Genomic DNA, 16,792 nt, shown 5'->3' with positions numbered 1-16,792 from the left:
GAAAGTGTCTTAACCTGTTTCGTTCAGAATCTTGACAATTCTAAAGTGCTACTTTAACTTGAGTTGTCAATGAGTGCGTTTAGCAAGTTTGCTGCCACTCGCCTTCGCGGGTATCTTAACCTATTTCTTCAGAACCTTGATTGCAATGCAGGAAATTTTAATTTGGTCAAAACCCAGCGATCTTTTTTCGAGGAAATTTTTGATGAACATAGTGTAAAAGTTCAATCAGCAACAGCGAACTGAAACATGTCTTTCTCATAAATGTTTATCAAAATTTGCCCTATTGCGATGAGAAGGGAATACAATTCGGACCAGCTATCTTCAGTGATATGATCAAATTGTATAAAAATATTCAATGACTAGTAGCTAAATGCAAGTTATAATCAACTGGGTGTCGGTATTCTCGCACTTTTCATACGTTTTAAGAGTTTAATTTAGAAAATAGTCAATAAGTTCAAGGTAGCTATGCTCCAAGAGCTGATCTTAATGTGCACTTGAAATAAAAAAAAGTAAAATTGTCTATATTTCAATGTGCTGAATCAATTTCCCTAATTTAATGTTTATTTCCTGCAACTCACACCAACTCAAAATGGCTTTTGACAGAACGTTCCCGAATTACAGTGTATGTGAGTAAAAAGCAACTTGACGAACAAAAAATTGACTATAATTTGGTACCATTTTATCAAGTGTCACATCGGGTCAAAAATAAGTATAAGATTTACGCGAGGCAGCTGCATATATATTTTGTTATAAACACGTGCGGTGTTGTGTTTTGTGGATACAAATTGGAAAAGAAATTGATCAAAAATGGACGGAATATTGAATATTTTCCAGATTTTATCTGAAGTAGATGCCATTCAGTTACCAAAGTACTTGAGCGCGTTAGTTGAACATCAAAGTTTCCGGCATAAGGTAAGTGTGTGATGTTTACAATTTGATAATTTTGTGCAAACGACTTGCTACCATTTTTCCCAAAAACTGTACGAAAAAAAGTAAAATTTTCAATTTAGACGTCAAGCGAGTTAGAATCGGTTACAGCACATCTCACAAATTTGATGAACAATTTTGGAACAAAACATCAAGGATTGATGCTACTGAATGCTTTTCTGCCTCAATGTTCTCTGGACGTCTTCGAACAGAAAGGTGCACTGTGGATAACACTGTGTACCAAAATTTGCGCACAAAAGAAACCAGCTGAAAGCGTAGCTTTGTCGTATGAAGTGTTAGGTAAATTTTGCTTCGAATTTGTTGTGTGCTGAAGACAATTTGTCCCTTGTTTCCAGAAAAACTCATTCAGAAGTCGGTTCACGTACCGGAAACATCGAAAGCCATCTCCAACAATCTTTTACTGAAGATTCTGGAAACGATACCATCTACGCCACCCGTAGCTGTTATGTCCGCATTGAAATTTCTCGAAACAGCAATGAAAATCTTCCCTGGCCCGTCCGGTGCTCTGCGAACATTCATCGAGAAGTTCATTTTGAGTTTTGTCGACACAACTGACGATCTATTGCTGACACAATCAGCAAAGTGTTTGCAATTGTTGCAACAAGTGCGCGGTAGTGGATCCCATGGTAGTACCCATAAAGTATCGTGGGGTCAGTTGCATGTACAAATTATTGGCAGCATTCACGAAATGTTCGATGCCATTTATATGAACACTGATGAGACGCTGGACGGTACAGATCACGAAGATCGTCTCAAAATCGAGCAACTGATATTGAAAGACGAACCGATAAATCGTGTCTCGCAACTTGTGACAAGACTGCGAAATTTGTGCACAATTTTAGAAGTGGTGTTGATGTGAGTTGTGTTGCCAAAAACCATTTTGTGTTTCCACATTTCAATTGTATGGTAATCGGATGTCAAATTTTCAGCGAACCGTTTCCGGTACCGAAATCGATTCAACCGGACAAAATTATTGCTATGATATCCAGAGGACTAGCTGTGAATTGTATGACTTTGTCAAAGAACTTAATAACGGACAATGTGGCACTCGGTGCATTGTTACCACAAATTCATGTTACACTGTTTGGAGTGCTCGATAAGTTAATTGTTGTGTGAGTATTACAGCATTGATTAGCCGTTTCTGGGCGATTTGTTAAAAGTTTTTGAGGGCACATGACGATCAGTGGATCAGTCTAATGGAAAATCTAAGTTTTGTACGGAATTCTAATGATTTTTGAGAGTCGTCTAGCTCGTCAAACCCTAATAATAAAGTGATATTCACATTTTTTCGGCTAAACACGGCAGTATGAGTCTGTCTGGACTCTTGAGTTACACCACAAAAATTAATTTAAATTTTCTGTTGTCATTTTACAGCCTCAAATCGCATATGTTGTTGTACGCCAAGGATGTCTACAACCTTGTACTCCAATCACTAAAATGGACAGCATCAGGACATGCCAGCGGCTTTAAACGTCCATTTGAGTAAGTGTTCCATGGACCGGATCCCAAAGTGTCACTCTGTAGCTTATCTTACCCTCCCCCTTACAAATTTCAGAACAATTCGCCGAGCGGCCTATCAAACTTTGAACCTCTGGTGCCGCACCGCAAAATACGGCAGCCAAGTTGAATCGATTGCTGACGATTTGGTGAAACAGATTCTGCAAGACATCGAACCGTTTCAAAGTGAGGTGACGCTGAAGGTTCTTAGCGGCAGCAAAAAGTATCTGTCGAAAAAGGCTCGGCAAAAACTGCACAAGGCGCAAAACGATGCTACCAATTTGGCACAGACGCATTCGAAAGGTTTCAATCCACACAACACCAAAATCATTTACACCGACGAAGGAAACGAAGGCATTTGCTTTGCTGCTTTGAACTGCCTCATCCAAATGTTGCAAACGTCCGGGTGCTTCATAAAGCCGGCATTGCACACAATTCTTCAGGAGGAAATCGTTCTCCTTGCCATTGGTGTTGTCGAAGCTTCAAGTCTGAATACAAATCTGTACGATTCAGCCGAGTGTCGCATTGCATTGTACGGAGCATTGTATGCCCTAATTAATTCGCCACATCACTTGTGCCCGCCTCCACTGCAATATGCGGCTACAATATTCAACACAGCACACAATCGCGATAAAAGCAGCAAAGTTCGTCTGGCTTGCGGTGAATATACACGGATGATCGAGAAGATATTGCACCCACAAAAGGAGGTCCTGAATTTCCCGTTCGACTTGAACGAAATACGCGACGCTCTACAAAATGGTGTCGAGGAAGAAGAGGACGAAGACGAAATCGAAATGGACGAGGATGAGCATGAAGAAAAGGTGAACACTACCAATGAATCAGACGGACAAATTGATTGGACGCACACACAGTTTCTGGTGGGCGATGTGGGTGAAGTTGTGGAAGTAGAATCCACACAGGTGTCGTTCGATGACGACAAAGAAGAATTGAATGAAACCAATCACTCAGATGGCGGTGATATTATGGAGCAACGACACATCGATGATGCTGCGATTAAAAATTCCGACACAAATCATTCAGTCGAACGACCCGTTATGGAAGATGACGGACTGGCTTTAGACGATGAATTGGAGGAGGTGTCTGATTTGGAATTGGATGATGATGGTGACGATTATTACGATAGTGCTCTGGGCATTGTCAACACTGATGATCAACAAGGACATTCACGTTCGCCGAACACGCCGACGCCCACACCGAGCGACCTGAGTAACTATGATGAATTTGGGGCGTCTCGTTCGAAACGACAGAAATTGAGTCATCAAGATGATCACATAGACTTTGGTGCTATGGGTGATGCTGAAGATCACGACCTGCACAATTTGATATCTCATCTGCACGACGATCTCAATGAAACGATTAAGAAACCATCGATAGTTGATAACCATTACACCCATTAAATACAAACGAGAAAGTTAGTACAGACAACCATTCTATCTTTTAATTCCAACTGTAATTGTATCACAAGCTCTGTTCACTTCATTCTGGGTCATTGATTTTATCGATCAGGTCCTGTCGAAAATCAATTATACAATCGACGTAGTCTCTTGTTGTTTCTGTGGTTGCTGTGCAATTTCCAAAAGTCGAATTGTTAGGACCTGTGTACACTATCGTCCTCAGCGTAAAATCCAAGTCCAGCGTTGTTTTACTCTCATCGTTCTCCTGTTCTTTCCAATTTTCCTTTTCAGCCAAAGCTCCCATGAACTCTTCGAATTTATTCGATTCTTCCTTCATTGCTAGTCGGAGATCTGAGTCAGCATCAATCGTTTTACATTCACTTGGAAGTAAATCGAGAAATTCTGGATCTAGTGCAATTAATTCATCGACCAAATCGAATTCACAATATCCGGTGAATTTGGTTTGAGTTTGACCATTTGCGATAAGCTGGAAATTACATTGAAAATCGTGACTCACATTATCCATTTCCTGTGTGGCTATTCTATTACCTGAAGGGTCATTAGTGTCACAATCAAAATTGTAATGAACGACATTGTGAAAATTGATTTGGAAATTTATTTGTCGTCTTGTGCCCCCTTTTTTAAGTTGTAAGTCCGAGTGCAAACATTACTGAATCGCTGGCGCAGAATTACTCGAGATCGATTGTAGCCCAGTGTGTTATCGCGCATAAAATCCATTTTTATCGATAATGACCACTCGAACTTGTCGGATTGAAGGAAAATGATTTCGTTCGTCTTTTTGTTTCGGTGTTTGGGCGAATAAGTCCTGAAAGCGACCTGCGACATTTTCAATGAAGAAGATAATAAGATGATTGGTTGCCTCTGCGAAGCATCTAACTAAGTGCAGGCAACTGCAGCGAGTCGGACCTGATTTCGACCTCTAAACCTTGGCTGTATTCGGTTAAGAGAGGAATGTAACAAAAGATCTGTACGAAAGCCCTAATCTCAGCCATTTCTCTAACCGAAAGAAAATACGATTTTCCAAACAATTACAGATTCTAACAGTTACCAGTGGATGTTGTATAGTCGGCACATTCGTACAATTACACTTTTTACATCTACGATAACAATATTCGATAAGAAAGCGATACAAAGGATTTTACGTCTATTACTATTTGTTAGCAAGCTAACTGATAAGGAATCTGTTGTTCGTGTTTCATTGAATTGCCGATATTTTCTGCTATTAATATATATTGGGAATTATCGGTTTATTGTTCACACATAGACTATGGATCCAATGAATCATTCCGTGTGAATCAAATGAGTACCTATTTTCAAATAAGACATCTACAGTGAATCGAGCTCCAATTTTCATTATACGGTTTCGTACAAGTAAAAACATAGCACCTAAGCACCTATGCATATTGTATGTCGGCACCAACAAGTCGACCACATTAATTTCGTCGTGCAGTACAGGCTAACACACTTAATTCGAAGCTACAGAAATGTGTTCATTTCAAACCACATTGTATCGTACATCTGTTAAATAGAAACAAGCTTTCTGAGAGTCAAAACATGAATAAATCATTGAGAACAACGACCGAACATGTCAGGATCGTGCTGATAGTTTAACATTTACAACAAAAATTAGCAGAACATTTTGAAATTTTATATTTAGTGAATGATGGTTACCTATCCTGTCTATTGGGGCATGCAAATGGTATAATGTTGATAAGTATGCGTCTTCATTCCCAGTTTTTGAAAATATTTAGGATAGCACTGTCAGAGAAGGTTCCAAACGAAGTCTCCATTGCGCCATATGATATGGCCCATATCACATTCCGATCGATGTTATCAAGTTACATTACGTATGTGAAGAGTGAAGCCAAAGCACTGTCAGTGCTTTGGTGAAGCACGTTCGTGTAAAAGAGCCGTAACGCAAGGAAAAAGCAAAAACATTTTTCGTTGCGAACTTTCTCAATTATTTATAACAACAATGTGCTAGGTGTTGTGGAAAACACTTAATTTTTGTCATCAGTGCAGAAAATATCGGACTTCCCGAGGTACTATTAGTACCGAACTAATATCAATGTCACATTAAAATTTCAAAATTTTTGATTTCTGAAGTAATTTTTACTAAATTTTGGGAGGGGTTATAATGGATCTTTAGTGGTTTTGCTCGGAAGCTGAAACTGTGTGCTGTACGCTATAAGAACTGGTACGAAACATTTTCTGAAAATAGTTTAAGAGCAATATGTTTCATCATCCATTTGTCAAGTCATTTTTAAGGTTAGCTTTGCCTTTACGACGGTCGAACAATTATATTTTTCATATCGAACAGGGTTGTCCAATTCCAAAACTTTGCACTACAAAAAGCTCAAAGTTCAAAATCCTTACTATGATAAAGTGATTTCCAGCAAAAACATTTTTGTTAAAAGGGTTGCTGAAAAATCTTAATTTCCATCGCCTGATTTCGATTTGTTTAACATAAATAAATAAACTTCTGAGCTTTTCGTAAAACACAAATTGAACTTCAGCCGAGCGCAAAGTTTTGGACAACCTTCTTATCGAAGCTGAGTGTGTTACTTAATTCTGAATCTGTTACTGAATCTGTTACTTAAGAGTGAATTCGCCAAAACTTCGAACAGTCGGGATTCAAGCCGACGGCGATCCGATCGAGATATGGCTCAAATGAATCGTCGTTCAATTCTAAGAATATCGTGGCACAATTTGTTGAGCTGTCATGACCCTTAGAAAATTTTTCTCCGAAGTTGTCGCGAAAATCGTTTTTTATCAATTACTCCAACATGCGAAACGTGAATAATGTCAAATTGTGCACGTTTATGAAGGTCAATGAGCTAAATATTATTGACCAAAAAACGCCTATGTTCGGCCCACCCAATTATCGCAACAAGTGAAAAACCTCGAAAAAACCGAAATTTTTGAAGGGCTCTGGACGGCTGGGAAAGTTAGTAGCAGGAAGCTCTAACCCGAAGTTTTGTAGCTTACTTTAAGCTCTATCCTTGAACCTTGAACCTTGAACGAACGATGGATCAAGAACGCTGTGAAATTCGTCGCTAATCCGGATTAATGCATACCAACGGTAATACCAAACATATTCGCCATTCAATTTTGCCTGTCGTTTGTTCAACTTGGCGGCGTCTCATGTGGATTCAACTCTACCATCCCGCGAATTTCGACGCTTTGTAACGGAACTCGATGATTTGACGTTCGGCACATTTGCTACCTGTTAGGTGTTATATTGAGTTTGTTTGAGTTATTTTTTTCTGTTAAACTTCCATTTTCTTTCTTTAAGAAACTTAGGTTTTCGTTTTAGTTTAGACAGTGCCATTTCTGGCTAACTTTGATTATTTTTTACTTTTTGAATTTAGACGATGCCATTTTTGGCTATTTTTGTTATTATTTGTGATATTCCTTTTTTGCTATTTTTCGTTTTTTTTGTTCTTTCTACCAGCCGGCTAGCGGTATGGCTGTTATTTTTGATTGACTTGTTTCTAGCAACTCCAACTCCTTTTTTTCTCTTTTTTTGTACTCTTTTTGATTTTGTATTCAATGTTGGCTAGAAGATAGTAGACATCAATAAAAGGAAATTCATTAATTCATTCATTGACACTCCACTTGACCATACCCAGACTCCACTTGACCATACCCAGACTCCACTGTCCCAGATAAAGTTTTTTCGAGTGAATTTTATTATTTATAGGTTTACGAGATAGTAAAACTTACTTGATACAGCCAGAAGATGTCTCGTCTCATAGAATTTTTTTTCATCAATTTTCAAACAATCAAAAAACGAATATTTTTGCGCACAAATGTAGGCTAGAATTTTTTTTAGGGGTGAGCGCTCTTAAAGATATGTTGAATTTTTTTTAATACAAAATAGTACTCTATTTGGCAGGTGTCACTGGGATCACTCACGCTTGCAGTGCGCTGATATACCCCACTTACTAAAACAAGGCACTCGACCACACGCAAAATTTAAATTTTTTTAAAGCCGGCTCATAACACGATTTTCGATCGGCATTGTGAATTACGATGATTTTGTTTTGGTTTGAAGTTCTGATGTGTTTGATAATGTATTCCCCATTGTGAATCGGAATCGAAAATATGAAACGTCAACAGACACATTGCTCATATTACTCAATGTATTACCTGACGTGGTAAAAACATTCCATTTAACAATTTAACACCGATCACTGGTTTTAAGTGAACAACCTAGACAATAAACAATTTACGGGATCAATATATTATTGCCGGCACAGTCTGTTTTGCGGAACAACTTTGCGGTTAATTTTTCGTTGCATAAATTAGTGTAAAAAGTGAAAGTTTTGTAAGTCACAGTCATGAAGGATTTTTTTATCTTTGGAATAGTGCTGCAGCTTACAGCTGTGACTCTTGCCCAGAGAGTAGCGCCGGGAGTTAACCCTCAACATTACGTATGCTAACTGCCACGTGTAATTTCCATTCGAAATTCATTAACAAAATTTGTCTTTCAGCAACAAAATCAACAGTATCAGCAGCAGCCACCGCAAGCTAATCCTCAATATCAGCAACAGCAACAGTATCAACAACCTCCACAACATCAACAGCAACCACCACAACATCAACAACAACAACAGCAGCAGCAGCAACAACAAGGATACCAACCCCAACAAGCTCCGGTACAGCATCAACAACAGCAGCAACAACAACAGGTACATCATCAGCAACAGCAAGGACAAGCCCATGGACACGGACATGGTCACGGTCACGGAGCTCCTGTACTTTCAGGAAATGTTCAGGAAGAAAAAGAGTAAGTGCCCATGAAATCGATCAGTTTCAATATGGAACACTATGGTTGGATCAACTCGTTTCATTTTAGACATATTCAAGAGCATATGGAAGTGCCAATGGATACCAGCAAAATGTCGGAGCAAGAGTTACAATTCCACTATTTTAAGATGCACGACGCCGATAACAACAATAAGTTGGATGGATGCGAATTGATCAAATCGTTGATACATTGGCACGGTAAGTAGAATTGATTTGGAGAAATATTTGCGTTATGTGTGACTTTATAAGTCGATCAAATTGTACGTACGTGTTGCATACGAGCAAATGTAATTTTTTTATCTCTAAACGAATCATCCGTATCTCGTCTGACCTATCAATGTACGCGTACCTACCATTTGAAAAGCTCTGTAAGGTTTGATTTTCGGCTTTTTCTGTTTTCTAATTGTTGTTTCATTTCACACACAAAAACCAATCCACCATCACCACCATCACTGCCACCACACATTTCGGATGGTTCATGCATAAATGTGTCGCTTTTTACCAAAATTTTTTTTTCATCAAACCCTCACACACATACCTGCACATAGAGCAAGGTAGCAAAGAGCAACATAATACACAGCAACCGAATGTGGAGGAGAAAGTATTCACCGACGATGAACTGGTGAGCTTGATCGATCCCATACTGTCGATGGACGATTCAACGCAGGACGGATTCATTGATTATCCGGAATTTGTGAGGGCACAGGAAAAATCACAAGCGAATCAACGACAGGAACAGAGGCAACAGCATTAACTTTGGCACAGTGAGGAGATTTCTATTCAAAGGAAAAAGAAGAACAAAAAATATATCAAAAAGCGAGAGATTCCCGAGTGGAAAGACTGAAAAATAATGTTTACTCTTTGTTGTAAAGACATCATACGTGCACGCAAATGATTTTCATTTTGTTGATGGTTCGTCTGAATGGTGAAGGAATTTTAAGTTTCTAAAAATCATTTTGTTGAATGTTTAGTGATTTTAAGTTTTGTACCAATCTGATTTTACCAAACGCAATTCTTGTTTTAGATCAAATTTACAAACATTTTTGCCTAATTTATCCATTAATCGAACAAATTTCTGTTTTTTTTTTTGTATTTAATCAAATATTTAATTTAATCTCAGTAACGTTGTCGTGAACAAATTATCTCGACGATGCGCTGCGTATCGTAACAGATTAAAGCACTTGACTTGAAAACGATTCTGTTTCTGGACAGTGGACAAATGAAAATTAATTTCTCTTACTGTCGATTAGTTTTCCGCGTACATATTATAATCAATTGTTGATCGATTGTTTTCCTTATTCGCTTAGGTTTTTAAACATTCCAACAAATGATTCTTGTATACAGTTCTCGTGCAGCTGATCTCCTATGATGCATAAATAACGGTCTGCATGTTTACTACACAATTGTTCTGAAGATATCCCTCGTCTGGGGGTAACATTCGTCTCATTTCGGCATAGCCACTGGTCTCCTGAACACCACTTATTTCGATCCATATTCAAGACACTACTGAGTCAGTAGTTCTGACTCTGTGCAAATTAGATATTAATGTTAATTATACGTTAGCTCACACACATAGTTGAAATTCGAACCAATTTAGTTGTCAACCAATTTATAGAACTCTCAAGTGTTAATCCATGTTAATGGTTCACTTTTCTACATGCAACCTTTATGCTCGGTCAATGAAAAATCAACATTATCGTCCGCTTTAGAGATCGCCGGATCGGTGGTTATTTGCGGCCCTGATGGCGTCCATCATTAAATTTAAACCTTTACCTCTTTCTAAATATAAAAAAGAAAACGACATCGAGAAAACGCGTATACTCGCTTGACGCATCTCGAAATGGTTTTCAACGTTTGCGAAATCTATACGCGGCATTTCTTCGAAATGTTGAACCCATGGCTAATGGAGACCATGACTATTTCCTAAATTTTGTCAATTTAATTTTAGAAGTCTATGAAAAATTGCATTTATTATCAGTGGAGATGTTCCGACGTTATATCGATCTGTTTTGTAGTTAGTAACAAATTTCCATTTTATCCATTTATCGAAAACGGAAAGAATCATAAAATCACGCGGATTATCAATTAGTTATTTTCCTAACGCATGCTGAAAGGTTTTTTTAGCGAATGAGTGAGCTCTGGAATCGAATTTTCTAAAAAAAATCCCTTTGGCAACAAATTTTCCTAAACGACGTTGGAAATACGCGACAAAGTTGCGATATTTCAACACTGGTGATGAAAAGTATTTTACTTTACGAGGGATGTAAATTGGCCTTTTCTTCCCTAGGGCACTCGTGAAGTAAAGCTATAAACTACACTCGGGAAATAAATTGACATTTCCTATGATGGTGAGTAAACGTATCTCGGGCTGACGCCCTCGGCCACTTTTACTCATCTGGATACGAACGAAATATCAAATTACTTCCCTAGCATAGTAATGTACTATTACTTGAATAAAATGTTTATGTCCATTTGGACTCATTTTTTAAGAACCAAAAAATAACTGGAATCTCAAAATTGTACTTTCTGCACCGATATAGAAACAGTCAATTTTTTCATCAGTGAAAAGGTCAGCTTTCTTATCGAGGTGAAACAGCTCTGCAATGCACAACTATAATAGACACTAACGAATTTTAAGGTTTTCATTCAATAAATTTATCAAAATTGCATTTAATCGATTGTATTGGCTGCATTTTCCCCAAATAAAAAATCGTTGCAAAGTTCTTGTCGTAGTACAGTTGTGCGTTGCCGAAACAAAAGAAAAATGGTTTCAGTGATCTGATATGTTATCGATTTCGTGTGTACAATTCGTTATATATTATTTTTGACTGTGCAGCTCGGCATGTAATGTAAATAAACTGTGCTTCAAAATGTAAATAAATAAAACAATTTTTTTTAAAGAAAATAAATATTTAATGTTTCAAAGTAAAGTTATCTTTCAATGTTCTGATAATTTGATAATACGGCTTAATGTGAATTACGAACCGTCTGATAAATACAATTTTCGACAGAGATCAAGTCAGAATTTACATACAGTTAATTCAGTTTTTAAATCGAAATTTGCTGCAGCTGTTTTACTCAGTGGAAATAAATTCCCGAAAATTATCTAAATTTTCAGTCACGTTTTATCTATTTCTTCAAAATAAGATTACATGGAAGTGCCTCCGTTGATTTTATGGCCTTTTTTATTCTATTTTTTTTTTTTTTAGCAAAATCGGTTACATTCTGATGGCGTTGAACAGAACCAAGATTTAAAAATTTCCGGAAATTTTAACGAGTTTTGGAATTTAATTTCCTGAAATAGGCCCTGCTTGGAACATTCATACAAACACACTGCTTATACTTTAATACACGTACAATCGTCACACGCAATTTTCTAACAATTCGTTAAAAGTGATAAAGTGATAAAAAGTAGAATTATAAGGAAATGTTTTGCGTAGCTCGGAGAGTGTGTATTTTATATACGTTTTTCTGCAAAATAGTTCTACAATGTTATGAACCAAATAAGAGATCTGCGTCCAGATAGTTGATTCGATTTTTTTTGCCTGAACAAGCTTAGAACAGTCCTAAAACCGTTTTTATAACCAGCTGCTAAAACAGCTGACGCAAATTTCGATATAAGTTTAGTTGATTTAAACTGAATAAATGTTAATGCTGTGAGTCAGGCTGTGAGTAACATTCTACCTAAATAAATAAAGGGTAGTGATGGACGTTCTTCTAATTCTAGTCAATCATCGCAACCGATATTTGAGTATAAATTTACTCTAGTCTAAGACACTGTTTCAAAATTTAAATTTTTATTTAGATTAAAGAATCTGGAACAGTGAATCGACAACTGCAATCCTATTCAAGTTATTCATTCTGCATGCGATATTGACGTTACTATACCATACATGTACCATACTATATATTTCATTCAACTATGTCGTTATTTTGATGTAGAGACCACATAATGGAATTATTCCAGAGAATAATCTCATTTTTCATAAACAAAATTTTCGCCTGTGTTCGAAGGGATTTTTTTGTAAACAAATTTCTGGTCGTAGCAAAGTTTAAAGGTACTGAAAGTGCACAGTCGGTTTTCGTTACACATTTACAACGAAAGGAGGATGGCGAATTTTTCGAAGAAAAAAGGAATCACATGGGAAAGCATATGGTCCGATTTTACTAACTACCCTCTAGAGTCTTTCTATATAAAGCCTGCACTTAGTTTTTGGCTACATTACGATAACTTTTTATGTTTGTTCAGTGGAACCGTTAAAAATTGTACATATCAAATTATCTCCGATTTTATTGAAAAATTCATCCGCTTGCGTGCAGTGCGTGCAGTTATGTATCAATATATCAATAATCACATATTTTGCAAACATTGCAAAATTACTGTTTTGTGGTGTTCATTAAATTTCAGTAAATATCCGCTCAACTTTTAAGCGCACATTAAATGCAATCGTTTCCAACCATAATCACACAAAATTACTAAAATTATTTCAAAGTCCACCTTCCGACAGCGTAAATGATTAAATTATGCAAACAGAAAATTTTCCAACAACAGCAAAAATAACCATCGAACGAAGTTGAATTTAAATTGGCAGGAAATGGTTAAACTCTATTCAGACAACGGTTCTTTTACCGCCACACTTTCAATCAATGAAAATGCTTCACTTCTATTATAACACAAAAGCACAATTTTTGAAACGTTATAACCATTCGATAATGATTCCGACTGAGCCTGTTTCCCTATCAAATTGCAATTATAATAGGTACACGTTGTAAACCAGAAGCTTGTGCCGAATGAGCAACAGCTGAACATATCTAGCTGGTCGACAAAGACAATGCCTTTGTATTGAAAACAATTCAAAGACAAACTACATACAGTGCATACATACGTTGAGACCATAACACGTATGACTGTAGTAAACTCGTTGTTTTGAATGTGTTTTGATTGTATATTATGCACGTATAGTGTGTTTGTTGATCAGCTGGTGAAGTTCAGCTGTTGCTGATTCTGCACACGCTTCTGGTTTAGCATGTGTAGTGTATGAGTTTACCATCACTTTCTACGTTTTGTGGTAGAACTGCTTAGCTCGATAATAGAGTGTAGTAGTTAAGTGGGATGTTTGTAATCGTATGTACGTGACTCTTTCAATTATCCTTAAATGGAAAATTGAATTATTTGATTTTAAACGCTAGTTACTGCAAAGTGACGGCCACTGTGGTCGCATAATTCAAAGTTTTCGATTTGTTGGCTTTTAACACACCGCTTCCATAATCAATGAGTTCAACGGAAAATAAATTGAGGGTTCGGATAGATATATCGACTTACGACTTTAAATACCAACTAACAATGAATGTTTAAATGTAGTTTAACATCAAACGTGTAAGAAGGGCAGTGCTAACAGATTTTTTTGTTCTTTACAAATGAGATCGAAATAATTAAAAAATAATTTTAGATGAGAAAGAACAGCAAAATCCAGAAATTACGTTCCTAAGTGATGAAGAACTGTCGGAATCAGTTGATGCCGCCTTTGGAATCTTCGATAAAGATAATGACGGCGTTATATCATACTATGAGTATAGACAGCAACACGCTCAGGAAGCAATTGAAAATCAACAGGCACAAGCTCCGTAACTGATGTATCAGGCTAAATAAATAACGCGCCATCTTACCAGCACTGTCACCATGAATACCTTTAACTCTAAAAATTAACAATTTAAAACGGAAAAAACGGATTTACAGGAAATTTTTTCAAATTCTATTTGATCAGATAGATCAAACTCGATGCAAGCGGATATTCTAAGCAGCAACCTTCTTTAAAATAGAACCGTTTTTGCTCAATAACCACCAGTTTTATTAGAATGTAAAGAAATAGTGGAAATAATCAGTGAGGAATAAAATATCCATTAATTTAATCGAAAATATCGTTAATAATTCCAAGGAAACTAGTACAAAATCTCTTCATTACTTTAATACACCGCTATATTTAACTTTTCGTGTAAGTAAATTCAACTGCCTCAGTAAAAAGGAAAACGTTGACTTTATAATCTTAATATTCTTAATATCGACAAAGAAACAATATTACAGAACTTGAAGTAAAACTATATACGAATTGAGACGAGTTTGATTTTAATTTTTTGTGCAGTTCCTCCTTGCCTATGATTTAAACTAAAATGATAAAGACATCTAATAAACAATGACCAAGGTAGTTTACGAGTTTAAATCAACGTGTTTTGTGATTTCCCTGTACTGAAGAGAGCACATTTTGACGATCGACGCTAGGCCGAGGTTAATCAACACACGAAAACTTATCATTTTTATCCCGCCCGAATTTACCGTATACATGCTTAAACCCATACTTTCCATATTTGGAGCACTTTTACCGACAACCTCCAATTGTAAGTTAGTGTTGACAAACACCGAAGTACAGTCAATGTCAACCTAAGTTTGCTTAAGCTCTTTCATCAGCTGGTCCACTCATACAAAAACACTGCATAATACGCCTTCCTACGGATTTAATTGTCACACGCATTCATAAGCAGTGTAATTGGATGAGTGGACCAGCTGGTAAAACACACCTTTTTGAATATCACAATAAATCTTAAAAAATTTACTGAAATGAGGAAATATTTTTTTTATTTATTTATAATTGATCATTTGGGATTAAAATATTAAAGAGACTGACTGCCATACACTTCATCACCGATTGAAATTTTCAGTTTTTCAGTTCATTAAGTTTTAGTTTTTTTCCTTTGTTTGTCAGTACATCAAACATTTCATTTTTTTAGTCATTCAATTTTGGTGATGCTTTCCAGTTAGTGGTTATTGGTGATGAGTTCTAGGTGGTCGTTTTTAGATTTCATACATTGTCACCCATTGTGTAAGTAAGCTCGCTTGCGGACCTTTTATCGGGAGAAACCATGTTAACAGAAACAAAAGACTAAAAACGAATACATTTTAGAAACCGACAATACTGACAAAGAATCACGTTACATATACCCAGATGAACAACTTGCCGAAATTATCGATATATCGTTACGAATGGACAAAAATAAGGATGGCTATGTTGACTTTGGAGAATACAGAGGAGCTGAGGAAGCAGCAAACTCCTAGTTCTTCCTAATTTTTCCTGAAATACAATCGAAAGTTTCATTTTTTTAATTTGGTGTTTTTGTTTTGATTTATGCATCAGAATATATTCTTCTTTCTCTATATGTCATCCGATAGTATCATAGAGCAATCTCTTTTTTGGAAATTCTACCTGCAATAAGTAAATACTTGGCAGCTGATTGCATTTCAAATGAGAGCTTCTCTATCCAGTTCCAGTTTATAAGTTATTTTTGCAGCCGAGTGATCAATTTCTTTTTAAGCACTATGAGTTTCACGAGGACCTGACGTGAGAATACACATCTTGTGACTCAAAAAAGCATTTTTTACCATGTTGCATATAGCGTTTTTCACAACTCAGTGACGAAATAGTTATTTATGCAATTGAGGTGCAAAGTACTTTATTAGGCTCTAGATGTGTAATTATGACAATAAACTCCTTTTCATATAAAGTTTTGTACTTGTTTTACGACTTAAGTCATTGTTTTTACCAATCAGAATTGTCAAAACAGAGAAAAAAAATGGCGGCATAACGGAGGGACTACGAAAAGACGTTGACACTAAGGTCAACACACTCGATGTATAGTATCGCTGGTGCTTTTTATGTTTGAAATGGTGCATTGCCTTTGATGATGTCAATTTTACCATATAAGCCAAGACATTGTTGTTCAAATCAGATATCTCATCATTTACATTTTAAAAATGATTTCAGATGAAAAAGACGAGAAAACGCCCATCTTTTCAGACGAAGATATTTCTCAAACTGTAGATTTCGCAATTAAATCGATGGACAAAAATTTTGATGGATTCATCGAATTTCCAGAGTTTGCCGTTGGCGTTAAAGCATATGACTAAATGAACCACCCATTTTTTTGTGTTATTAAATCGTGTATCAAACGTATTCTTCCATTACGAAACATAGTGAACAAAAACCAAGTGCTTTTTCCATAAAATATTAGCTTAAGGTGCATGCAGGTTTGTCAGTTGAGAAGCATGA

General features: G+C 36.6%; 3 protein-coding genes across 8 annotated transcripts; 2 read left to right on the top strand and 1 right to left on the bottom strand.

The window, feature by feature from the left end:
* The first annotated feature begins 662 nt into the window (after positions 1 to 662).
* On the top strand, positions 663 to 3,888 carry LOC119084005 (proline-, glutamic acid- and leucine-rich protein 1). Its single transcript, XM_037193820.1, has 6 exons — positions 663 to 912; positions 1,011 to 1,227; positions 1,284 to 1,803; positions 1,878 to 2,060; positions 2,323 to 2,430; positions 2,504 to 3,888. Exons 1-6 carry the CDS (start codon positions 808 to 810, stop codon positions 3,861 to 3,863), a joined length of 2,493 nt encoding a protein of 830 aa, XP_037049715.1. The 5' UTR covers positions 663 to 807; the 3' UTR covers positions 3,864 to 3,888.
* On the bottom strand, positions 3,882 to 4,656 carry LOC119084014. The gene is made up of 2 exons (XM_037193831.1): positions 4,410 to 4,656; positions 3,882 to 4,347 (listed from the first exon to the last, which is right to left on the bottom strand). Exons 1-2 carry the CDS (start codon positions 4,452 to 4,454, stop codon positions 3,943 to 3,945), a joined length of 450 nt encoding a protein of 149 aa, XP_037049726.1. The 5' UTR covers positions 4,455 to 4,656; the 3' UTR covers positions 3,882 to 3,942.
* Positions 4,657 to 7,978: 3,322 nt separating this feature from the next.
* Positions 7,979 to 16,737, top strand: LOC119083966 (multiple coagulation factor deficiency protein 2 homolog). 6 transcript variants are annotated; one of them, XM_037193796.1, is made up of 5 exons: positions 7,981 to 8,317; positions 8,378 to 8,514; positions 8,545 to 8,673; positions 8,743 to 8,891; positions 9,242 to 11,623. In XM_037193796.1, exons 1-5 carry the CDS (start codon positions 8,225 to 8,227, stop codon positions 9,445 to 9,447), a joined length of 714 nt encoding a protein of 237 aa, XP_037049691.1. In that variant the 5' UTR covers positions 7,981 to 8,224; the 3' UTR covers positions 9,448 to 11,623. The 6 variants fall into 6 exon arrangements, with proteins under 6 accessions (XP_037049683.1, XP_037049704.1, XP_037049691.1 ...); XM_037193788.1 differs by lacking the exon at positions 9,242 to 11,623 and adding an exon at positions 14,144 to 14,804 and having other exon boundaries at positions 7,979 to 8,317; positions 8,378 to 8,673; XM_037193809.1 differs by lacking the exon at positions 9,242 to 11,623 and adding an exon at positions 16,508 to 16,737 and having other exon boundaries at positions 7,980 to 8,317; positions 8,378 to 8,673.
* The last annotated feature ends 55 nt before the right edge of the window (positions 16,738 to 16,792 follow it).

This window comes from Bradysia coprophila, chromosome X (genome assembly GCF_014529535.1).
Source record: "Bradysia coprophila strain Holo2 chromosome X, BU_Bcop_v1, whole genome shotgun sequence".
NCBI classification, from domain to species: domain Eukaryota; kingdom Metazoa; phylum Arthropoda; class Insecta; order Diptera; family Sciaridae; genus Bradysia; species Bradysia coprophila.
This window is presented reverse-complemented; position numbering and strand designations above follow the sequence as displayed.

Coding starts and splice junctions, on each gene's coding strand:
- LOC119084005 (XM_037193820.1), top strand. CDS start 808: ATGGACGGAATATTGAATATTTTCCAGATTTTATCTGAAGTAGATGCC. Junction 1,228..1,283: donor TTTGTCGTATGAAGTGTTAG/GTAAATTTTGCT, acceptor CCTTGTTTCCAG/AAAAACTCATTCAGAAGTCG. Junction 2,431..2,503: donor GGCTTTAAACGTCCATTTGA/GTAAGTGTTCCA, acceptor TACAAATTTCAG/AACAATTCGCCGAGCGGCCT.
- LOC119084014 (XM_037193831.1), bottom strand. CDS start 4,454: ATGTCGTTCATTACAATTTTGATTGTGACACTAATGACCCTTCAG. Junction 4,348..4,409: donor TGACACTAATGACCCTTCAG/GTAATAGAATAG, acceptor TGTAATTTCCAG/CTTATCGCAAATGGTCAAAC.
- LOC119083966 (XM_037193773.1), top strand. CDS start 8,225: ATGAAGGATTTTTTTATCTTTGGAATAGTGCTGCAGCTTACAGCTGTG. Junction 8,318..8,377: donor GAGTTAACCCTCAACATTAC/GTATGCTAACTG, acceptor TTTGTCTTTCAG/CAACAAAATCAACAGTATCA. Junction 8,674..8,742: donor AATGTTCAGGAAGAAAAAGA/GTAAGTGCCCAT, acceptor GTTTCATTTTAG/ACATATTCAAGAGCATATGG.